General features: G+C 35.7%; 1 protein-coding gene across 1 annotated transcript in view; it reads right to left on the minus strand.

The window, feature by feature from the left end:
* The window catches only part of LOC102435970 (testis-specific gene 10 protein-like), a 59,429-nt gene that overhangs the window by 13,336 nt on the left and 20,092 nt on the right, over window positions 1-26,001 (minus strand). Inside the window, exons 10-18 of the mRNA XM_023758924.1 lie at window positions 23,019-23,173; window positions 22,360-22,415; window positions 21,054-21,222; window positions 18,570-18,680; window positions 16,231-16,389; window positions 11,035-11,244; window positions 7,016-7,218; window positions 4,841-4,945; window positions 4,539-4,685 (exon numbers count right to left, since the gene is read on the minus strand). Coding sequence (XP_023614692.1) covers window positions 4,571-4,685; window positions 4,841-4,945; window positions 7,016-7,218; window positions 11,035-11,244; window positions 16,231-16,389; window positions 18,570-18,680; window positions 21,054-21,222; window positions 22,360-22,415; window positions 23,019-23,173 — 1,283 coding nt within the window. The 3' untranslated portion in view covers window positions 4,539-4,570. The remainder of the gene's footprint in view (window positions 1-4,538; window positions 4,686-4,840; window positions 4,946-7,015; window positions 7,219-11,034; window positions 11,245-16,230; window positions 16,390-18,569; window positions 18,681-21,053; window positions 21,223-22,359; window positions 22,416-23,018; window positions 23,174-26,001) is intronic.

Below are 26,001 nucleotides of genomic sequence, written 5' to 3' on the forward strand. Positions count from 1 at the left end.
ATCATGGACCATGATGAGCCCTTTCCAACTCTAGGTATAGCCTATTTTCTAAAATGAGTAGTGGCCAAGATTAAATTTAAAATAGTTCACTGTTCTACATGCAGACGTGAACTATTTTAAATTTAATCTCTCTCATATGTGGAAGCTGGTGAACAAAATAGATCCACAGACATAGAATCATTGCCCTAGCCAGTTTGACTTAGTGGATAAATCTTCAATTCGTGGACTGAAGGGTCCCAGATTCGATTCCGGTCAAAGGCATGCACCTTGGTTGCAGGTTCCCCAGCCCTGGTCTGGGTGTGCAGGAGGCGATCAATGGATGTCTCTCTCCCACTCTTCCTAAAAATATCCTCAGGTGAGGATTAACAACAACAGACTGTTGAATCTCAGTGGGAAGGCAGGATTGGGTGAGAAGAGATTAACCAAAGGATTTATGTGCCTAGCCCATGGACACAGACAGTAGTGTGGTGAAAGCTGGGGAGGGTGTCAGTGGGGAAAAGAACAAAGGGGAAATCTACAATAAACAAATTTTTAAAAAAACAAAAGTTTAACCAAGGAGTTTTGTACTCAAAAAAATTAAGACACTCAAGAGAGAAATTGAAAATGGTAAAAATAAATGTAGCATATACCATGCTTATGGATAGAATGAATAAACATTTTTTAAATGTCCATAATACCAAAAACAATGTGTTGATTCAATGCAATCCATATAAAAATACCAATGGCATTTTTTTCAGAGACCTAGGAAAAATAATTTTAAAACTTATATGGAATAACAAAAACCACAAAGAACCAAAGCAATCTTAAGAAGGAGAGCAAAGTTGGAGGTGTCATGTCACCAGATATCAAAATATACTGTAAGGATATGGTAACCAAAATGGCATAAAAACTAACACATAAATCAATGAACAGAATAGAGATTCCAGAAATAAGCCCACAGCACATATATGTAGTCAGTTAACTTCTTTTTACAAAGAAGGTAAAAATATACAATGGGGTAAAGTTAGTCGCTTCAATAAATGGTGCTGGGAAAACTGGATACAGGCAAAAAATGAAATTAGACCACTTTTTACTCCCTATATAAGAAGAATAAACTCAAAATGGATTAAAGACATTTAAGACTCAAAACCACAAAAAATAGAAGGAACCATAGGCAGTAAAATATCAGATATATCTCTTAGCAAACTTTTTTTTTTTACATAACTTCTTAGGCAAGGGAAACGAAAAAAATAAACTAAAAAGATTTTACACAGCAAAGGAAACCAACAAAATGAAAAGACAAGCCCACTGAAGGGGAGAACATGTTCACCAGTGAGGACATACAGGTGGCCAATAGATATGAAAAGATGCTCAATGTCATTAATCAAAGAAATTCAAATTAAATCCACAATGAGATAGATAATCAACTCGCACCTGTCAGAATGGCTATCAATAAAGCAGCAAACAAGTGTTGGCAAGGATGAGGAGAAAGGGAACGCTTGTGCACTGTTGGTTGTATGCAAATTGGTGCCACCATTTGGAAAACATTATGGAGTGTCCTCAAAGTTAAAAATGGAACTGCCTTATGACCCAGCAATCCCACTTCTGGGAATATATCCTAAGAATCCAAAAACAACAATCAGAAAGAATATATTCACCCCTATGTTCATAGCAGCATTATTTATAATAGCCAAGATCTGGAAACAGCCCAAATATCCATCAGTGGATGAGTGGATAAAAAGCTGTGATACATTTACACAATGGAATACTCCTCAGCTGTTAAAAAAAAAAAAAAGCATTATGCTAAGTGAAATAAGCCGGTCAGAGAAAAACAAGTACCATATGATTTCAATCATATGTGTAATGAACAAAATACAGTGGGGCCTTGACTTACGAGTTTAACTCAAATTACTCTATCAACTCAATGCAAAAAATCGGCCGAGAGACAGCTGGTATCTCAAAAAACTCGTTAGTCGGGACACTCGTAAGTCAAGGCCCCACTGTAACAAAAACAGACTGACAGCTGTCTGAGGAGAGTGGGGTTGCAGGACTGGTGAAAAAGGTAAAGGGATTAAAAAAGAAAAAAACCCTTATAGACAGACGAAAGTATGGCAATTACCAGAGGGAAAGGGAGATTTAGGGAAATAGAAGAGGGTATATGGGCATAAATGGTGATGGATGGAAACTTGACTTGGGGTGGTGAACACACAATACAATATACAGATGAATTGTACACCTGACACCTATATAATGTTATTAACCAATGTCATCCCAATACAATAAAAAGGAAAAAGGGTTAGGGGCACTATTGGAAGTATTAACCTAATAAAACACACACCTTCCTGAATATCAAAAGAAATGTTCAAAAGCAAAGAAAAATAAACAAATTAAGAAATACAGTAAATGTCACCTAATAAACATTGTCACTCGTCTGGTGTTGCTCAGTAGTTGAGCATCAACATATGAACCAGAAAGTCATGGTTCCATTCCTGGTCAGGGCACATGTCTGTGGTTATAGGCTCAATTCCCAGTGTGGGGCGTGCAGGAGGCAGCTGATCAATGCTTCTCTCTCATCATTGATGTTTCTATCTCTCTCCCTTCCTCTCTGAAATCAACAAAAATATATTTAAACAAAATTAAAGCCCTAGCTGGTTTGGCTCAGTGGATAGAGCATCAGCCTATAGACTAAAGGGCCCCAGGTTCCATTCTGGTCAAGAGCACATGCCTGGGTCATGGGCTCAATCCCCAGGAGGGGGTGTGCAGGAGGCAGGTGATCAATGATTCTCTCTAATTGACCTTTCTATCTCTCTCTCCCTCTCCCTTTCTCTCTGATATCAATAAAAATATATTTTAAAAATAAACACAATTTTGATATGACAGAGTTGAGACCAAATTTAATAGTCCTCTTAGTAATGTGAAGGAAGTTGTCTATTTTTTAGAAAAATCATTTAAAATGGCTCATAAAGCAAAATATAAATCCATTCTACATATAAGATACTTAAATTGCAGTGATTCAAAAAGCTAAAAGTAAAAAGTTGGACAAAGATTTACCAAGCAAGTGAAGACAATAAGGAAACAGGAGTTGTAACTCTAATAACAAAGCAAATGACCTCCTGAAATTAAATGCGTCAGAAAAGAACACTTCATAAGAGTACCACACTCCACAATGAAGATATGATAGCTCAGAATATCTATGCAACAAATAAAACCACAAGCCATCTACATAAAACAAAATCTATAGGAGATACAATAAGAAAACAGCCTTTGAGATTTTAAAACACCATTCTTATAAAACAGGTTAAGTGGACAAAAATTAAGCAAAAATATAAAAGTTAAATGAAAATTAAAAGGTAAATCTTCTACATATATATACACTATACCCTGAGAATAATATATCTTAAGTGCACATGAACTGTTCACAAAAACTGTAAGTATAAAGAATACATCAGTAGTTTCCATAAAATAGAAATATTATAAACAATATTCTCTATTCACTATGCAATTAACTCTAGATATTGAAAATGAAACCAAAACATAAAAAAAGCCCTTCCCAGTGGAGGCGAGCCTGGCCCGTGAGGCTCAGTGATTGTCAAACCATTTACAATTCCTGGTCAGGGCACATTTCCATGTTGTGGGCTGGATCCCCAGTAGGGGGCGTGCAAGAGGCAGCTGATAATTTTCATCATTGATGCCTGTCTCTCTAAAATCAGTAAGAACTTTTTTTTGAAAGTATACAGGAGAGTGACACTGAGTGTTACTTTGCAGAGTTTTGACTTTTGATTAATCTACAAACTAAAAAACTAAATCAAGGAAAAAAATGAAAAACGAAAGCAAATCGAAACAAACAAATCTAATGTAATTTCAAATATATACATACGATACCCACAGAGAAAGAAAAAAATTAATCCAAGTAATTTATAAACACAATATTTAACTATATGCCCATAGGACTTGGGCACTAAGGCAGTATATGGGTATAGGAAGAAAGTTGAAAACAAATCCTGAATTTTTAAAAAAAGATTTGGTCTGCTTCTTGTAGTTACATAGGTGAGAAATAGTGAAACATTTTGGGGACATTCTGGGGTTGAGCAACCATGCCGATGTGTAAGTCATTGGGAGTGCCCCTCAGAAGAACGTGGTGCCGGAGTGTTTATGGCCGGCCACTTTGACACATCATTGTGGCAAATGTTGTCTGACCTGTTGCTTCAACAAACCAGCAGACAAGGAATTGTATATGGGTTAATAAAAAACATGAACTAACAACAAAAAACCCAATATTTTATTAATTAGTTAATAAATTTATAAATTAAATTTTAAAATTGGTGTAGAAATCAATAGAATATCAGATTTTTAAATTTTTATGTAAATAGATAAAATAGTGATCTTTCATTTTAGAATATTTATGTAAAACTATCAAAATATTTTTATATGAACATAACTAATCATGTTTAAATAGCACTATTAATGATAGACTGTTGTTGAGTTTCCTTCACACACTGAAATATTCACTGTATATACTGCTATATGCTCCCCACAGAATGGATCTTTAAACCACTCACTCTTCTAGTGATCGCTCCAGGCCTCGGTCAGATCAGTGGTGATCACGTTCCGGTGAATGACATTTTGTACTTGGCTTTATTGTAGGACTCAAATGATAAGCACTGCTGGAGTAATTCTGGCGGCGAAGTTCGTGCACAGCTCTCTCCCTAACATAAAAACGTTTAAAATAGAAGTTTTTAAACTTCATATTCAGAGACATTACCAATACTGTGGTAAAACCGAAGATCAGTTCAACCCTCGCGGGATTATCTGTTGTTACCTAAGAAGCAATGCTTCTCAGGTTAAATATTGCAGAGCTTACCATTCAAAGCGCTCTGTCCCTAGCTGTCTTTTGGTGATGTCTAAATCAGCTTCCAGTTGCGTTACAACATTCCTGAACTGGGCCACATCTCTACTCTGGATGGCCCTGTGTAAAAGAATATAAGACTGACTTAAAATATGTCTAGGACTCCTAGGGTACACTGAACCATATTGGCAACGTTTTCTCTTCTGGATCCAAGCCAAATTGTAGTTTTTGTGGAGGTATTGCCAATTTTAGACGTACTAAATGCACAAAGTAGCCTACTTGAAAAGCTTAAGCTGAGCCAGTCACATTCAGTCGGTTAAAACTCCTCTATATCAGTTTCCCTGTGTTTACATTAAGTAATATAACCTATTATCTATCTAGATTATCTATTTACTGCAAATTATTTTTTATAAAAGTACTTTGAAGTATTATATGCAAATTGTACAACCAATCAAAACTGGAATTGGTTAGCACCATGACTATTATGATGTTATGTATATTAAATTAACCAAGTGTTTTATATACCTGTACACACTCTCTTCAATGTAACAGGATCTTCGTTAGGACTAAACAATGCCACACACCCCCTGTAACAAGGCACACTATCTTTAGGAAGATAATGATGGAGATTAATGCTGCTTACACAGAACGCTCTATCCTTTCTGCTCACTCCCAGGACTGCATTCTAGACTGCTAATATCTAAACTTAGAGGCTAAGAACACAAAAGTTGATCATGTTTACCAGTTCTAAGTGATATTACTTATCAGCCAGTCTAAAATAGAATGTACCCTTTAAGGTGAAGTTTTGGCATACTTCACTAAGGCAGAGTGCCACCTACCAGCTTGAGAAAGTGATTTTGCATAACCCATTGAAGATACCACAACAACCCAGCTGCACTGACTAAAAAGAATGATTCAATGACAGCTGCTGTACCTGAAAACAGCTTCTGAAGAAAACTGGCTTTGGCTTTGCAGATTTTGCTTAGTCAGGGGCTCCTATGAGCTGATTCCTGAGATCATGATTCCTATCCTCCCCCAGGTCCCAACTCAGAAAGGCAGAGTTGAGTCTGGATGAAAAAGTGTTATAGATGAGATAGATAAGAACAGGGACTAAAAGTCTCCAACTTTTTGTGAGAGGTGACCAATTTTAATAACAGAACATTCACTATCCAGGCAGGCATTTCTACCCAAACTTCCAGCCAGGGTCATGGAGTACACGGCTAATGGTGCCAGGGATTCTAAAGAAGCAGCAGCCCAATGGGCATCCACAAAAGTGTGGTGATTGCCTGGGAGAGGTGGCTGGGGTGGGGGTAGGTGGGAGAGAGTATAGGGGGGGATAGTGATTGACAGAGACTTGACTTAGGGTGGTGAACACACAATAGAGAGTACAAATTATGTTTTATAGAATTGTGCACCTGAAACCTGTATATTTTTGTTAACCATGTCACCCCAATAAATTCAATAAAAAGGAAAATAACTAAAGCCAAAATCAATGCTCTAAGCCAGCGGTTCTCAACCTGTGGGTCACGAGCCCTTTGGCAGTCACACGACCCTTTCACAGGGGTAGTCTAAGACCACCCTGCATATCAGATATTTACATTACAATTCATAACAGCAACATTACAGTTATGAAGTAGCAACGAAAATAATTTTATGGTTGGGTCACAACATGAGGAACTGTATTTAAAGGGCCAGAAGGTTGAGAACCACTGCTCTAAGGGAAGTCTTCAATGTTTAGTGAATGCAGTTCTTCCAGGTACTTAATATATACAAGGATAGGTACATAAGGAAATACTGTGTGACAAATGGAAAGGTTAGTTAGCAATATCAGGTGGGTCCATAAATAGAAAACAACTTCTGGTTTCAAAAGTGTTTTTGTGTCTAATCTGGTTATAGTATTTCCTAAAGGCAATATTTTTAGATCAGACATTCTATTATAGCCAAAGCTCTATTGGAAATAATCAACAGAGGTGGTCAAACTTAAATTTAAATAAATTTAGCTAAACATATAATGTAAATAAGTACTAAATCTCAGTCAAATCACAGTATTTCTGATCTTTAGTTTAATTAATGGCAGATTATGGATGCTTTATTAAATTGTGTAAATTCCAGCTTTAAAATTCTACTAATCTATAAAGTACCAAAAATTAAAGATATATAACTTTGTTATTATATCATGAACAAACTCACATTTTATTTTCTGCCAAACAAAGGTGTTCTTTAAGAAGCTGAATTTCAGATTCTTTCTCTTGAAGTGCTATCTGAGACTGATATTCTTTGTCTTGATTGGTCACCAGCAAAGCTTCTAGATTCTGTATGGAGATTCTCTCATTTGTCATCTGACTCCTGAGGAGTTCTAGTTCAGAATGAGCATAATCTAACTCATTCTCCATCTGTACAATAGGAATATATCTATACTTACTCCCATTCATTCACTTAACTGATCAATTACCAGAGACTTATAAAATTTCTGTATTCTGTTATAAACAACCCCTTTTAATTTTTTTCATTAGAAATATTGTCCTCCTTACCAGATATACACACACAGTATCACTTTCCCCAACTCTTTTATCAGAAAATTCATTAATAAGAAATGAGTTATTAATCCCAAACTACAAACAATTTCCATTTCTAGCTTTGGTATTTTTTTATATACTAGAGGCCAGATGCACGAAATTCGTGCAAGAGTAGGCCTTCCTTCCCCAGCTGCCGGCAATGGCTTCCCTCTGGCACCCAGGACCTAAGATTCCCTCCGGCACCCATCTGGTCTAATTAGCATATTACGCTTTTATTATTATAGACTTCTGTAAGACTAACATGGTAATACTGTGCCTACTACTTTGTACTGAGGCGAGTTACAAACACCTAACACCTTATGAATTGCCATTGCACTCCATTGTTAAGGAAGATAAGAGGTCATTACACATTCTCTCTCTTGCATAAACCCATGGAAAGCTTCATTTTTCAAAGGTTCTTTTGAACCTGGAATACATTCTGTAAGCCAAAGTTTCTTCAAAAGGAAGTAAATCAGATTACTATTTAAAAACACCCTTACAATTACCTCATAATGCACATTATAATAAATTATATATGCACTTAAAAAGTAAAATGTGAAAAGATAAAACTCTAAGAATAAAGAATTTAATAAAAATTAAGTTATTGGGGGAAGGGAAGGTAGATACAGAAAGAAGTTCCTAGACTAGAAAATGATATCTAACAATACAATGGATAAACTTTGCAGATAGAAAATCAACAAGGAAACGAACACCTTAAATGACACACTAGATCAGATAGATGTAATTGATATCTTTAGAACATTTTACCACAAAGCAACAGAATATACATTCTCTTCAAGCACATATGGAACATTTTCAAGGACCACATGTTAGTACAAAAAAACAAAAGACTCAATAGATTTGAGAAGATTAAACTCATAGTAAACATCTACTCTGTCCACAGTGGTATGAAACTAGAAATCGATCACAAGAAAAAAAAACTGTAAAATACTCAAAGACATGGAGGCTAAATAACATGTTACTAAACAATTGGTTAACAGTGATATCAAGGAAGAAATAAAAAAAAAATACCTTGAAATAAATGAAAATGAGAACACAACAACCTAAAATCTATGGGACACAGTGAAAGCAGTCCAAAGAGAGAAATTCATAGCATTACAGGCTTGTCTCAAGAAACAAGAAAAAGCCCAAATAAGCAATCTAACTTTATACTTAAAGGAACTTGAAAAAGAATAATGAACAAAGCACACAGTGAGTAGAAGGAAAGGAATATAAGGTTCAGAACAGAAAGAAACAAAATAGAGAAAAAAATACAAGAGATAAATAAAACCAAGAGCTGGTTCTTTGAAAAGATAAATAAGATTGACAAACAAGACTTAACTAGAAAAAAAAGAATCCAAATAAAATTAGAAATGAAAGAAGAGAACAATTAACACCAAAGAAATACAAAGGAATGTTAGAAAATATTATGAGCAACTATATGCCAACAAGTTGGACAAACTGGATGAAATGGATAAATTCCTAAAAACATACAATCTTCCAAAATTACAACTAGCAAAATTGAAGCAATAATCAAAAACTCCCAACAAACAAAAGTCCGGACTAGATGCCTTCAGGGTTGAATTTTACCAAACATCTCATAAAAAATAACACTATCCTTTTCAAACTATATTCCATAAATTCATGAGAAGGGAAGATTCCCAAGTTCATTTTAGGAGGCCAGAATGATCTTAATTCCAAAAAACATATAAAAGGGAAATTACAGGCCAATATCCCTGATGAACATAGATGCTAAAATCTTCACCAAAATATTAGCAAACTGAACTCATCAATATACTAAAAAATCATAAAACATTATCAAGTGGGAGTTATCCTAGTATACAAGGTTGGTACAATATCCGCAAATCAATAAACGTGATATACTACATAAAATAAAATGAAGGATAAAAACATGATCTTATCAAGAGATGCATAAAAAGCTTTTTATAAAATCCAGTGTGAATTTATGATAAAAAAAACTCTCAAAGTATAAATACAGAAAACAACCTATAAAATTTTAAACAATGTCACCCCAATAAATTTTTGTAAAAAGTATTTGTGCTCCTACATGCATAGTATAGCTAAAGAAATACAAAGTTAACTATGATGGTCTCTGCCCTGAAAATTATAGATTATGGGGATAAACATATATAGATTTTCAAGGCAAAAAATGTATGCCAGAAGCATTTTAAAATACAATGAGAATTAGCCTGACAACTTACCCATTAGGATAGCTATTATTTAAAAAATGAAGGATGAAAACTAAAAAATAATATGTGTTCCAGTTACTATAAAATGCATTACTTTTCCCATTTGAAAATGCCAGGTAAAAAGTGTTTTTAAAGAAAAATTAAGGACATAGCATTTGAATTTTTACAGTGAATATCTATTCATGAGTTATTTTCATCATTAAAATGTTATTGCTAAAAAAATGTTCTTGCTGAAATAAAAAATAATTTAAGGTGAGTTTGACAATACTGGCATATGCTTCATTAATAAAATATTAATGCATTCTTACAGGAACCAGCTACATGATTCTCAAATGCAACATATCCTCCTAACGAACAGTAGACTAACAAAACTAAAATTTCAATAGGATTTGATAATAACAGAAATGTAAATGTGACCAAAATTTGTTGATACTTTAATTACACTATGCAACTTGTATACATATATTCCTTTAGGATCTGGTCTCCATTTATCTCTCTAGATCAGCGGTTCTCAACCTGTGGGTCACGACCCCTTTGGCAGTCGAATGACCCTTTCACAGAGGTCGCCTAAGACCATCCTGCATATCAGATATTTACATTACAATTCATAACAGTGGCAACATTACAGTTATGAAGTAGCAACGAAAATAATTTTATGGTTGGGTCACAACATGAGAAACTGCATTTAAAGGGCCAGAAGGTTGAGAACCACTGGTCTAGATGCATCTCCAGCCATTTCCTCCCAGGCATGCAATGCTGGCATGGAAAATTACTTACTATTCACTGAAGAATTCCTTTTTACCTCCATATATTCCCTATGTTGTTGTTCCCTCTGAAGGAAATGCCTCATCTCTTCTACATTCCTTAGCACTTCCTTGTGAACTCCTTCCAACAGCCACAGGCTAAATAGGAACTCCCTGTCTGAAACCTCAAGTATTTATTAGTATAGCTTTCATCCCAAATTACTTGCATGTCAATACTGAAAGTTCCTTGAGGGCAGGAGCCTGTATCTTTTGCAGGTTACAGTCACAGCATATTCACAGCAGCAAGCACAATTTCAGGGACATGTAGATATAATCAACTGAATTACAGTTTAAAAGAACCCAATTAGTAAATAAATTTAGCTTAAAAGAATGTCATTAAAGTTATAACTTAGCTGGATAAACCTCAACCTCATGTGTTCTTAGCTGATGGGTATGTAAATGTGTTTTATAATTCTTCTGGCTAAAAGTAAATATAAAATTAAATACTCAAAGGAGGATTTCTGTTTCATACTTGAATTGTTCAAATACAGCTGTCAAATTAATCTCTTGGACTTAAAAAATAGAATCTAAAGATGAAAGACATGGCTTGATGTAATATTTTATTTTTAAAAACTTGCTTTCTAAACTTGTAATAATTTTACAGTAACAGAAATATGAAAAAATTTTAATGCATTACATACCATTTCAATTTCTTGATCTTTGGCAACCAGCTGTCGATTAAGAATTTCTTTGCTGGAGTCAAGTTTAATACAAAGTTCCCTTGTGGAAGACAAGTCTGCAAGGGCAGACACCTTTTCTAACTGAACCTTCTGAAGCTCCTCTTCCATCTTCACAAGAGACTTATGTAAGGTACAAATCTGGGACTTGTAAGACCTTTCTGCATTCAAGTGCTACAAAAACCACATTATTTTTTAGCTTGGAAAAAGACTACGATATGAAACACAAAATGGGGCAATTTTTAAATGAACCTACACTTACAGTATAAGGAATTTTAGATGATATAGGTAGTAATATATGTCCAAAACACTATGGGAAACATAATTTGAGGTTTCACATTTCTCTATATAAAATCTGTGCGTAAAGTGATCAACTGTCATACTTGGAAAATAACTTTCCCCATTTAAAAGTCTCAGTCCCAGAGTTGGTAGAGATATATACATGTTTGGTCTACAGTTCTGTCTATATTTGCCAGTTTCAATTATTCTGTAATATAAATATTGTTGTTTTTAAAAACAAAGTGACAAACAAAACATTTGCCACTATTTCATGCACAATACTCATTTTCTAATTCTTGAAAAACATGTTGATATCGGCTATAATATCATAAAATGAGGACTGATACCACTCTAGTACTTAATAATACCAAGGAAAAAAGACTCTGGGCAAATATAAATTAAGAACATATCCATATTATGAAAAATAAGAGTATGTTTTTAAAATGGTAATATGAGATTCAAGTTATATAAACACTTTCAAACATTCAAGATAATTACCTCCTTTTCAGAGGAAAATAAAAAGTCTGTGTAAGGTACACTGTCACCTACAGAGAAGTATTTGCTATTATGTGAAGAACAAAACTGAGAGGCAAATAACAAAACTGAGAGGCAAATAAAGACACTTTCCTGCTTTTACAACTCCTTTTATGCTCAAAAAAATTTCTCCTGGAATAAATTATTTGGTCACAATTCACTCCTACCTTTCCCTTCCCTTCCTGCCTCACTCTATTTCTCACTCATTCTTAAAATAATTTTCTATTCATCCATTTACCCACCCATCCATTTATCCATCCATTCTTTATTTATTGAGTATATTCTATGTTCCAGTAAATGTGCCTAAATGCATATCCAATGGTGAGCAAAATGATCTCTGCTCTCATAAACTTTCAGACAATGAAGGAGTCATGCATCAATCAAATAATCACACAGGTGAATATATTAATCCATATTAAGCAACTACTTCTAGAGCAAAACGTGTATAAAAAAAAAGGAAAGTGACCTACACTGAGAGAGGCGGGGAAGTTAGAAAAGGTTTTCCTGAGTAAATGGCAGTTTAGCTGAATGAGATCTGAAAGGTGAGTAGATATCCATATACCGTGTGCACTGGGGGGAGAGCCACTTTTCAAGTCAGGAATGCTAAGTGCAAAGCTTTGGAGGGATGTGTAGAGAAAGGGGAAATGACATACTCCAAGAACCGAGACAAGGTTAGTATGGCTGGAGCTTAGAGACCACTGGGAAGGTGATAGGGGATACAACTGAAAAGGTATACAAAACTTACAAGACAGAAAGCTACTCTAAAAATTAGGTGTTTATCCACTGAAAGGTCTTAAAAGAAGGAGGTGATGCAATCAGTTTTGTGTTTTGAAAAGATGACTCTGTATGTTTCCAGTTCTAAGTAAGTTAGTTGATTAAGAGGAAAACCTTCTCTTAAAGGCTAAGATAAAAATAAAACAAAATATTATTTTTGTAATTCATAAATGTGCTTGCAAGGAAGAAAAATTCTCACACGCCCAAATGAGAAAACTAACCCAGAGCAGGAAGCAAATGAACATGCTTAAACGTTTAAAAGCCCTAGCTCAGTGGATAGAGCGTCGGTCTGAGAACTGAAGGTTCCTGGGTTGGATTCCAGTCCAGGGCACATAACTCGGTTGCAGGCTCCTCCCGGCCCAGGCCCTGATCAAGGCTCGGCAGGAGGCAACCAATCGATGTATTTCTCTCAGATCGATATTTCTCTCTGTCTTTTCCTCTCTCTTCCACTCTCTCTAAAAATCAATGGAAAAATATCCTCAGTGAAGACTTAAAAAAAAAACAGTTTAAAAGACATTAAAGAAAAATTGAAAAGTAGATATGAAGGACTCAAATAGTACTTCTAGAAAGAAAGAAAAAGTAGTCATAAAGGTGAAAAATTAATGAATATATCTAAGAACAGACTAATAGAGCTTAAGAGGGAAGAATAAACTAAAAGACAGATCACAACACAGAGGAATAAATATATGGAAACTATGATTAAAATGTTAATAAATATTGGGGCTAGAATTCAAAAAAGCAGCCTAGTACAGGCATCAGAACAGGCATATAGATAAATGGAACAGAACAGAGAGCCCAGAAATCAACCCATGCCTTTATGGTCAACTAATATTTGAAAAAGGAGGCAAGAGCATACAATGGGATAAAGGTAATTTCATCAATAATTGTTGTTGGGAAAATTAGGCACATGCATAAAAATGAAACTAGACCACCAACTTACACCGTACACAAAGAATAAGCTCAGGATGGATAAGACTTAAATGTTAGTTATGAAACCATATAAATTCTAGAAGAAAACATTGGCAGTAAAATATCAGACATCTTTCGTAGCAATATTTTTGCTGATATGTCTCACTGAGCAAGCGAAATAATAAACAAGTGGGACTATATCGAACTAAAAAGCTTCTGCACAGCAAAAGCAACCATCAACAAATTGAAAGGGGAACCACTGTATGGGAAAACATTTTGCTAAAGGGACATGTGATAAAGGACTTCCTAGTGTTGAGTTGTAGAAGTCCAAATACATAAAGAACTACAACTCAACACCAGGAAGACAATCAATTTAAAAAATGGGTAAAGGACCTAAATGGACACTTCTCCAAAGAGGACATACAGATGGCCATGAGACATGAAAAAATGCTCAACATCACTAATCACTAGAGAGATGCAAATTAAAACCACAATGAGATGTCACCTCACGCCTGCCAGAATAAACAAATCAACAAATGACAAGTGCTGGCGAGGATGTGGAGAAAAAAGAACCGTAGTGCACTGTTGGTGAGAATGCAGACTGGCCCAGCCACTGTGGAAAACAATATGGAGTTTCCTCAAACTTTAAAAATGGTACTGCCTTTTTTGACAGTGATCCCACTTCTGGGAATATAATCTACTGAAACACCAATATGAAAGAGTATATGTACCCCAATGTTCATAGCAGCATTATCTACAATAGCCAAGATCTGGAAACAGCCCACATGCCCATCAGTAAATCAGTGGATAAAAAAGCTCTGGTACATTTACACCAGGGAAAACTATGCAGCCATAAAAGAGGAAGTCTTACCTTTTTTGACAGCATGGATGGACCTGGAGATTGTTATGCTAAGTGAAATATTAGTCAGTCAGAGAAAGACAAATGTATGATCTCACAACTTACGAACAAAATAGAAACAGAGGCATGGATACGTGGAACAGACTTAAAGCTGTCAGAAGGAAGGGGCTGGGAGGATTAGATGAAAGAAGGTAAAGGGATTTGTCAAAAAAACATGCATAACCCATAGACAAACAACAGTGGTGATGGCCAGAGGAAATGGAGGACAGGGGATGGATGGAGGTGGGCGGGGGGGGGGCGGGGTTGGGGAATAGGGACATCTGGAATAGTGTCAACAATAAAAATAAATTTTAAAAAAGAAGCACGCGCGTGCGCACACACACACACAAAGATGCATGGTTTATACTCAGCAATCAGGAAAAGACTACAGCCATAATAGAGATAAACTATATACAAAATCAATCTCAAGTAAATTAAAGATTTAAATGTGAAGGGCAAAATTTCACATACTTTCAGAACTTTTATATGATAATGTAAGAAAATATCCTTCTGGTCTTGGGATAGTAAGAATTTCTTAAAGAAGACATAGGGTAAAAAGTTGACTAATTCCAGCAGCACAAGGATTTAAAACTTCTATTTATATTGCAAGCACAGTGAAAAGGAGAAGATAACTGTTAATATCTTCAAAAGGATTATTATAAAGAATATGTATAGTTCTTTTAAATCAATATGAAAAGATAAACAACTCAATAGAAAAATAGGAGAGTTTAAGAAAATTTGTTCCAGAAAATTGAGAGATAATTCATAAAAGAGGAATCCGGAATGGCCAAGAAACCTGAAAAGATTCTCAATTTCACTTATAATCAAGGAAACACACACACACACACACACACACACACACACAAAGTAAAAGTCTGGTAACATCAAATATTGATTAGTATTTGAGAAAATGATAACTCCATGATTTCTGGTGGAAGAATAAAACTTTTATAGAGCAATCTGGCAATACTGAGAAGAGTTAAAATTACACATATCTTGCATCCAGTTATTCCACTTCCAGGCATAAACCTGTTGAAATATATATCCAAGGGGAAAGTATAAAGGATGTATGCTGCAGCATTTGATTATTTAAAAAAAGAAGACGATGACATTTCCTTCAATATAATACATTTTAAAAAGAAATATTTATACAGTGAATATAGATGCAGTTGTTTAGATGTACACTGTAACAAAATAAACTTCAAAATTATAATATTGAGCAAAAAAATGCAAGTTGCAAATGGATTGCTATAGTATTTTATCACTTTTAAAAAACTTAAAGCATACATTATTCATTATCTGTGGGTGATAGATATGTAGAAAAGTATAAACATATGCAAACGAGTTCTACAACTGACAGGAACCTTATACACACGAACTGGGAGGGAAGGAGAAGGGGAAAGGATGAGGAGTTGGATCTTGTAATGTTTTGTTTCTTTAAATAAAGAGAGACTTGAAGCAAATAAGGAAAAATGTAGCATCCTTAAGCTTGGGAGGAGGGCAGAAGCATGTGTTTTATATTACCTGTTTTTGCACTTTTTGGTATGTTTGAAATAGTTACTAATTTTAATTACAGATTGTTCTCTTGTAGGGCAGGCGGTAGATCTCAGGAGAACCAGAGTGGGTACAAGAACAGTTATCAGGCTGCATTCACAGTATACTTAAGTCATATTAAGTGTTTGCTTATATATTTAATTTATGGAAAGCCAAACAAAACTCTCAAATGTGCTGCAAGATGTACTACAAGCACTTTTTCCCAAACTCACCTGCTCGACCTCTCTATTGAGGGTATCTACCTTTTTAGCGATAAGTTCTAAGTTGAAGGTATTGTTATCTGCCTCTGCTTGCTCAGCCTTATTTTCCAAGTTTTCAGCATCTTCATTGGCTTTTTGGAGTTGGCCCATCTTTTGCCAGTTCTCACTTTCCTGAAAAGCAAATCTTAGGTATTACTTTAAAAGATATAAAATGGCCTGGCCGGGTTGCTCAGTGATTGAGCATCAACCTATGAACCAGGAGGTCAACGGTTCGATTCCCATTCAGGGCACATGCCTGGGTTGCAGGCTCGGTCCCCAGTCGGGGGAGTGCAGAAGGTAGCCAATCAACGATTCTCTCTCATCATTGATGTTTCTGTCTCTCCCTTCCTCTCTGAAATCAATAAAAAATATTTTAAAAAGATGTAAAATGTTCAATATATAATTAAACATTATTTGCCAGGTTATTGGGAATTTGCTTGCCATGAGAATCATGACCTTGAGCAATCCCACCTACCTACCCTCTGAATTTAGAAAACTGGTCCTCCTGTAATTAACAAAAGGGAGTGGGATCAGGATCTGCCCAGGACCTCGATGAATATCTCTATATATAAAAGCCAAGCGACCAGAACGATGGAATGACCAGAACGACCAATGGGCCTGATCAGGGGCTCCCATTGGCTCCCCCAACCCCGATCGGGGGTGGGCTGGCTGACCTCCTGCAGCTCCACCCCTGGCTGGCCCAGTGGGCCAACCTCCTATGTTTCCTCCCCGCTGCCGGCCCAGCCTGATGACCCCCATCAGGGCAGGCCGGCCAGACTCCACCTGTGCACAGATTTGTGCACCAGGCCTCTAGTGTTCTTATATTTGCTTCTGTCTTGGCCTGACCATTTGTATCTATCTGTTCCCTTGTTCCTGACAACTTTATGAGTTGTACTGGCTACAGAGCTTCTGACCGCTTGCATATCTTAAGCATCAACTTCTGATAATTCTCTTGACTTAGTGCATTTCCTGTCTGAATCCTACTTTTAATTCAGTACCCCAGCTTTAATTTTCTTCATCATGGACTGTTCTATGATCCACTTTTACTCACTGTTCTAATAACTTGCCTTAAATAGCTCAGAAGTACAATATCAAACCTATGTCAATAAACACAATTCATAAATATACATCCAGGTATATATTGGGTATAGAATCACATTTTTAAAACCTTAAAAGTTCTAACATGTCATCTTGACTAAAGTAGGATTTTATTTCTAGAAGAAAACAACTCCACAAATAATATACTATGTTGAGTAATCATTTTGAAGCTATATTTAAAAACATATTTTAGTAGTATGGTTTAGCCAATTCTAAAAAGTATTTTATAACTTTGGTAATTAATTTAAAAGGCACTGGATCTCCTTCTTTCCTACCTGTTAATAAACAGTGCATTCCCCGATCAAAAACAGTTGTCTAAATAAAATAACCAAACAACATCCCACTCTGTAAGGCTTTCAAAACAGATTTAAATTCTCACAAATATAATAAATCATGAGTCTGGCTGAAAGTCAGTTAATATCACCACCTTGTGACCTGATGTACCTTGACTAATGTGAAGACTGTTAGTTAATATGTTAACAAGCCAAACTACTGTTTTGGCTTTCAAGATTCAGATACTCCAAATGTGCCAGTAGGGACCTGATGGGTATTTTCCATTTTACTTAAAATTACAGTTGTATACAGAGTAGGTACTTGGGAGGTACATGGTACAATATACATAAACTAAATTTAACCTATATCTATCTTTACTCTCTTTAAGTTTCTGTAGCACTTATTATTTAGGTTATTTTCTTAAAATGGTCTTATAACTTTATGTAATTAGGTATGGATGTACAGTCTCCCCAATAATAACTAGGATTTCTCAAAGATAGGAATTTATTTTTATATTAAATTTAGTTTTGTGACTAGGTGATATAGGTTCAAAGTTCAAGTGATGAAAAATAATTGCCATAAAACGTCTCTCCTGCCCTTTAACCATTTAGTGCCCCTTCCTTGTGGCAACTAAGAAGCCATATTTTACCCTTTCTTCGTATCTGTTCAAAGCAGCCAGAGCGGTCTGGGGACCAAGATAGGCAACAACATAGAAAAAGTGAAACTGCTTTTTGGTCTTCTCCTCTTCTCTCCTCTTTCAAGATGCCTTTGCTTCTTTCTGGACATATATAGTTAACCCATAATTGTCAACGCATCATTGTCAACACTAAAATATGGTATGCATTAAAGGAAGGCTTGATTCAGCTCTCCCCATGAGATCAATAAGTTTAGTGAAAACTCTTAGGGTATCATTAGCAAAGAGGGAAAAAATATATACGTACTTCAGACTTTAATGTATTTTTTAGCTTGTTAACCTCCAAATTAGTATCTTGGACCTTCTGTTTTATATCATTAAGTTCATTATGTGTATCATTCAATTGTTTAGACAGTGCCTATGAAAAAAAGATAGCTGGATTTTACAAAAAAACTTTTTAAAAATACCTCTATATCAAATACATCATAAATAAATTTTAAAATAATCATAATATGAAAAGTTAAAGTTAATATACCTACTATATAAAGCTCATATAAAAAGTGAGAAAATATGAGTCCAAACAGTAAATGGGCAAAGGACCCAAACAAATAATTCACAAAAAGGAAGCTCAAGAGGATAATACTTTAAAAAGTTTAAAAATGTACTAGTAATCTAATTAAGACAATGAAATAGCATTTTATCCATCAAATTAGCAAGGATTTAAAGCTATTCTGTTATACAAGGAATGGACATTTCCATGTATCATTGGAGTAAACATAAATTTATAAAAAGCAAATCTGTGATCTGCTATCTGGTGATATCTCGAGAGACATTTTGAAACACTAATAAAAACAAGAAAGTCAAATATATTGCTTTTTGTTGAAGATGGGAGATGGATAATTGCATATTCATTACATTTGAAAATGTCCAATTAAAAAAAACTTCATAAGTTTTGATTCAGTTTGAAATTAAATCTAATAAAATTTAATGGAAAGGAATGTTCATTAGGCATTGTTTGTTATATTAACAATATTTTTTCACATTAAGTGAATGATGCAGTAAATAATAGTATCTACCTAATGGCATAGCTACAAAGAACATTACATCTCTATGAAAAATGTTGGGAATAATTTTAATACAAAGAAAAATATCCATCTATAATTAGTGAAGAAAAATCAGGATAAAATACTAAAAATACATCATCCCAATTTGTTAAAAATCGTGGTATTGAGGGTGACATTTTTTAAGGTTTCTGTTTTCCAAATCTGTGATATGGGTTCTCAATCTGTGGTCTACAGAGGGATCCATCTTCTACCCTGGGCCTATGACCCAAACAAAGGAAAGAAGTACTCTTGAACATATGAAACTTGTTATGATACTAATTTTGTTCTGATTATAAAAAATGTTTATAAAATGTTAACAAAGCAGGGAAGTGATTATAATACTATAGTAAGCTAACAAGAGCCTACAAAATATTTATCAACTGGTTATGCTGGACTCTCTAATAAGTGCTTTCTATACATATTCTCATTTACTCTCCATTTTTACATATGATATACTGAGATTCAGAGAAGTTAAATGAGGCAAGGGGATTCAAACTCATGTGAGTCTTAACCTTCCCACTCTACTGACTCCCTATGAACCAGGAGGTCATGGTTCGATTCCTGGTCAGGGCACATGCCCCAGTTGTGGACTCAATCCCCAGTGTGGGGCATGTGGGTGGCAGCCAATCAATGATCCTCTCTCATCATTGATGTTTCCATCTCTCTCTCTCTCTCTCTCTCCCTTCCTCTCTGAAATCAATAAAAATGTATTTAAAAAATAAAAACACAGACTTTTATGATGCAAACTAAACATATTGAGAGTGATAGCAAACTGGGAAAATAATTGGGACTGAAGAATTTTCAGAAGGGAAGAAAGCTTTCAAATAAAATTTGACCACTTTTAGTGGTCAATTAAAATAATGATACTGGAAAGGAGAACTGTGGATAAAGTGCATTGGCTTAGAGAGGAAGTAATTAATTATAAAAGAAATTTTCCTGAAAAGAATTACAGTGCTAAAGAGAACCAAAAAATGTGGCATCGTTCAGGCACTCATATTTAGACAGAATAATAGTCTATCAAATAAATCTATGATTTTCTCAAAAGTTTCTTAAGATTTTTATCTTCATTTGTTGAGTACTTCTAAGGTTTAATACAAATCTATTATATCTCTGAAAGGGCGAGGGCTAGGCCCTCCACCTTCCCCCAGGGTAAGGGCTACGTCCTCCATCTTACCTTGGCCACGTGTTTTGCAAGGAGCGTCTTCCAGGAAGTCTAAGACTCTGCTAGCCACACCCAGGAACAAGACATCGACTTGCGCCTGGCCAATCGGCAAAGCACAGTCCTTTCTCCTTCCCTTACTCCAACCCCCCCTATATAACCGGTCTCTGGGCGGGGTTCTCGCTCTCTCAGCCACTTGGCCTGCCGTTGTGTCGGTGAGTCTGGTGGACGGGAGCCGAGCTAGCTCGAAATACAGATTCTTATGCTTTTGCATCGATTGGCTGGCTCCCTGATGTGGTTTCTTGGGAATCTTGAAATCTGGGCATAACAATCTCCTGTTCCCTCTTTTCCTTAATATTTAACACTTTATGTCTGAGAATCTCATTTAGAAATTATGTGGCATATTGTGTAATAAAGGTAAAAAATGGCTGGTTTCAAAGCCTGAGCTTTTCTACAGAATGAAAGGAGAACCGAGCCTCAGAAGAAATATATATTTTCTTGGAGAAAAAGATACTAGGAACAAATATACCTTGTTTTCTTTTTTAGCTTTAGAAAACTGTTCTTGGAGATTGTCATTCTTACGAGCCCAGATCTCTCTTTTCCTGGCAATCTGAGCCAGTTCATCATTTGTTTCATCCAACTGGCGGCGCATCCTGGAAATGTCTTGTTTACGCTTCATTAGCACTTCAGTAGACCGCCTATTGCACGAATCAGATAGTACATAAGAGGAGACATTTTACCATAACAGAACAACAAATTCTCATATGACAGAAGAGGGACAATTAGCAAGAAAACATTTGAAAAGGTTTTAAACATTTAAATTTATAGGAATAAATACTGCAAAGATAGTGCATTGGAGTTTCTCTATGTTTGCCAACATTTCACAATGAAAAAGAGGATGCTAAATATACATAATAGTCAATGATGAGCTAAGTATTTAAAAACTTGTGACATTCAAATATAAGAAAGCTTTCATCCTACTTCTAGCTGCCATGGCTTAGTCTCCTTTGCAGGTTCCTCTTCCTCTGCCCTCTTAAAACTTAATAGTTCTGAGAGCTTAACTCTTAGCCTTCTGATTCTTCTTACTCTAACCTTCATTCAGACAAATACTATTCATATCCATGGCTCCCAAACCCCATCTATACCCAGATGACTCTGAAATCATTATCTCCAGCCTCAGCCTCTTCCTTAGACTCCAGACTCATATTTAATTGCTTCCAAGACATATCTGCAGGTGTCTTGTAATTCAGAGGAAAATCATCTTTTCCCATACTTTCTACATATCCAGTATTCATTCCCAGCCCCAAACCTGGCACTTTCCTAGATTTTCTTCCTTGCAAGCACCTTACTCATCTCCCCACTTCCCAACCCCAATCTATCATCATTCTTCAGCCTGGGTAATCTTTCTAATGCAAAAATCTCCTCAAAATTCTTTCATGAATTCTTATTTCCCAAAGGATAAAGTCAAGACTCCTTTGTCTGTAACACAGGCCTCTGTGTTTAGCCTTTCCTCCCTCACATCTCCTCTCACATTTTGGGTTCCAACACTCACCTATTTGTCATTCAAGAGGCTCCTGAACATTATCTGAGGTTCTTTAGGGTTCTTTGCGATCCTTTCTACCTTGAATGTGCTTTCCTTCCCGTTCCTTGGCAAACACCATATCCTTTACTTCCCTACACATACTTAGGCCTCCTTCCAACATTAGAAACTTACAAACTCTATGCATAACACTAAACCCCTTGTTTTTTTACTACCTTTTGCCTAGAGCAAAAATAAGTAAAATAGTACTTTGCTCCTAATAAGTATCCAAATTCTTATTGAATAAGTTGTTTACCTTGATGCCTGTTTTGTCTCAGGGATAATATTCTTCGTGCCTGAAATGGCCTTTTCCTTGAAAAGTAATATAAATATGAAATAAAAAAAATTATCTCTTAAACTGTTATTTCAGTTTAAAACATTTATAGAAAACAGTGCTGGAATTGCCTTCAGAATCAGTTTATGAGCTAGAAAGGGGTATCAACATTTCTCTGCCTTTTTGGCACACCTTTTATGTTGTTTGAACAACAACTGAGGGGTGGAGATGATCATCCAGCTTTTTTACCAACTCGATATGGTCTATATGGTCAATGGCTAAGGACGTTGTGAAATGTGCATCTAGTTCTGAACACAACCACAAAGGCAGTTTTAATAGAATAAACACATTGCTCCCACGGTGGCTACCTGGAGGTATGAGTTCTGGTGTGCTTTAAGAAGAAATCAGTCTCACTGCTTTATTATCATGTTTCACATTTTGATATTTGAATTAGTTATTGTCAGTGACTGTTAATCACAAACTGATGGGAGAAATAACACCTATTTCTAAAGACTACCCTGAAATATTTCAAAATCAGATTTTGTTTCAGCTCTCTAGAAAAAAACATTTGAGAGAACCCTATTATTCGATTAAGATCCAAGTGCAAACATTTCTTTTAAACCACAGCTCTCAGAACATACTTTCAGTGCCAAACTCTCTCCACGGGATGGAATATTCTCGGATTTTTTATCCAACCGCGCATGTGGGCATTCCTTTTCTTTAGCCAGATCACTGACGGTTGCACCAAGAGTGCTCATTTCTTCTTGCCGGGCAATACTTCGCCTTGTAAAATGATCTAAATATGTAATCATAAAGGCATATTTTAAATCAAGATCATTCTTTCCAGTTCAAGCAGATTGAAATATTTTTCAAAGTAAGTTCTGCTATATTATATTCAATAACTAAAAATAAGTACTGTATTCCAAATAAAAACATGGCTTTTATTGTTAGTGATTAAAAACTAAGATGAATCAGGAAATTCTAAATGACTCATAAATGTAAAAGCACAATTAACACATTTGAATAAGAATAGCAAAGGAAAGCTCTATATTTCAAATTCTTAAAGTAGATTTACATGTGTGGTGGGAGAGGAGAGTACAGGGTGAAGTTGAGTGGAATACTAAAACACCACTCCCTCTCCCCTCTACACTAGAATCACTGCTGCATATAAGGTGGTAACTAATAGAGCTTAATAAAATATTCAATTAGGTTATCTTCAGAATCAAATATCTTCTAATATTCTGATTTTCTAAATTTTTCTGATTTTTTTCTAAAAAGTCCTAGAAAAAAAAAATCACCCAGGACGTCTGATTCGATTTGTGAAAACACTGGCAAGCCAATGTCAATGCCGAAGGCTTAGATTATAGGTACATCATTTAGTGGTTTTCAAGCTGTGTTTTCTCAACCAGCAGCATCAGCATCATCTGGGAACCTAGCCCCACTGAATGACAAATTCTGAGTGGGCAGAGCAATTATGGGTTTTTTTTTAATTTTGTTTTATTGCTTAAAGTATTACAAAGAGTATTACATATGTCTCCCCCCCCCCCCTTGACATTCCCCCGGCCTCCCCTACACCCCAGTGTCTTATGTCCATTGGTTATGCTTATATGCATGCATACAAGTCCTTCGGTTGATCTCTTACCCTCCCCACTCCCGCCCCCCAACCCTCCCCAGCCTTCCTGCTGTAGTTTGACAGTCTGTTCAATGCTGCTCTGCCTCTGTATCTATTTTTGTTCATCAGTTTATAATGGTCTTTATTATCCATAAATGAGTGAGATCATGTGGTATTTTTCCTTCATTGACTGGCTTATTTCACTTAGCATAATGCTCCCCAGTTCCATCCATGCTGTTGCAAATGGTAAGAATTTTTTCTTTTTTACAGCAGTATAGTATTCCATTGTGTAGATGTACCAGTTTTCTAATCCATTCATCTGCTGATGGGCACTTAGGCTGTTTCCAGATCTTTGCTATGGTAAATTGTGCTTCTATGAACATAGGGATGCATATATCCTTTCTGATTGGTGTTTCTGGTTTCTTGGGATATATTCTTAGAAGTGGAATCACTGGGTCAAATGGGCGTTCCATTTTTAACTTTTTGAGGAAACTCCATACTGTCTTCCATAGTGGGTGCACCAGTCTGCATTCCCACCAGCAGTGCACGAGTGTTCCCTTTTCTCCGCATCCTCTCCAGCACTTGTCGTTTGTTGATTTGTTGATGATAGCCATTCTGACAGGTGTGAGATGATACCGCATTGTTGTTTTGATAGAGCAATTATGGTTTAACAAGCACCCCTCCCACATGATTCTAATGCACAACACAGCTTGAGAACCACTTGAGCAAAACGGTAAAGATACAAAAGCCTTGTCCATGTCCTTCTCCAGGAGCCTGGCTCAGTGGTCTGTACTAGCTCTCCAGGAATTCTGACACAGACCGAAGCTTAGAACCACTGGTCTAGAGCTCTACCAGGGAAGCTCTGCTAGATTGGACCTCTAGGCTAATCCCTGTCCACGGCCATCCAGTGCAGCACTAAGAGAGGCAGTATCATATGCCAAGAGGATGATCTATCTAGTACCCGAGACTATATCAATTCCCTTTTCCAGGCAGTACTATCTTTCAGGCAAACCACATGTTTTGAGTATTCAGATATCTGAGTCATTCCCACTGGCATAAGATAAATACATAAATGAAAGCTCTGAAACAGCTCTAGTACTTCCTGGCTTAAAAAAAAATCCTCAATCTTACATACCACTCAGGTTATGCCCCATTTTCTGCCACTCTTAGTAGCCAAACTTTTTAAGAGACTCTACTCTCTCCTTTCTCTACTTCCTCACTTCCCAGTCACTCCTCAACCTTTTCCATCTTCCACATCCAACACTCTATCTAAACTTTGTGGGTGTTACCAAAACCTCCAACGTGCCAAATCCAATCAACATTTTTTCAACCTTGTCTTACTTTGCTTCTCGAAAGCATCTGTTAATTGACACTACCCTCCTTTTTAAAACACTTTGCTCTCTTGTTCCCAAAATAACACTCACTCATGGGTCTACTTCTTTGGCTTCTTCTTACTCAATCCTGGATCCTCTTAAACGTTCCCTCTGTTTTAAAATGGGCTCTTTTATAGTCCTAATCAAAATTTTACTTTACAGTTATAAAAATATTAAATTATAACCATATTTTCAGAGATCATTGTAAGAAACATAAGACTTTATAAAAATATTTTCCTCTATAAATCCAAGTAATATCATAGATATAGCCAAATATATGTACACTTCCCACCAAAAGTAATATATATGTGTGCTATGTTTCATTACAACTATGAACAAGCCACAGTATCATACAAAAACTTGTAAATTTACAAGTGTTATGCATATTTTAAAGTAACCATACTATAAATTCAACATTGAATCCTGATTTTTTTTTACCTACACTTAATATTTAAGAATTTTAAGTCAGAAATTATAAACTGTTGCTGCTTCATTTAGTTATCTCCTCATTGAAAAATGTGAAGCCATGTCTAAGTATTTAAGGTCCTAAATCTAAGTAAAAAGTTTACTATCAATGAAAAACATATTTCCATGATTGACTCATAAACTTTTAATTTAAGGGCCTACTTCCAAGTTTAT

This window comes from Myotis lucifugus, unplaced genomic scaffold (genome assembly GCF_000147115.1).
Source record: "Myotis lucifugus unplaced genomic scaffold, Myoluc2.0 scaffold_145, whole genome shotgun sequence".
Lineage (NCBI taxonomy): Eukaryota > Metazoa > Chordata > Mammalia > Chiroptera > Vespertilionidae > Myotis > Myotis lucifugus.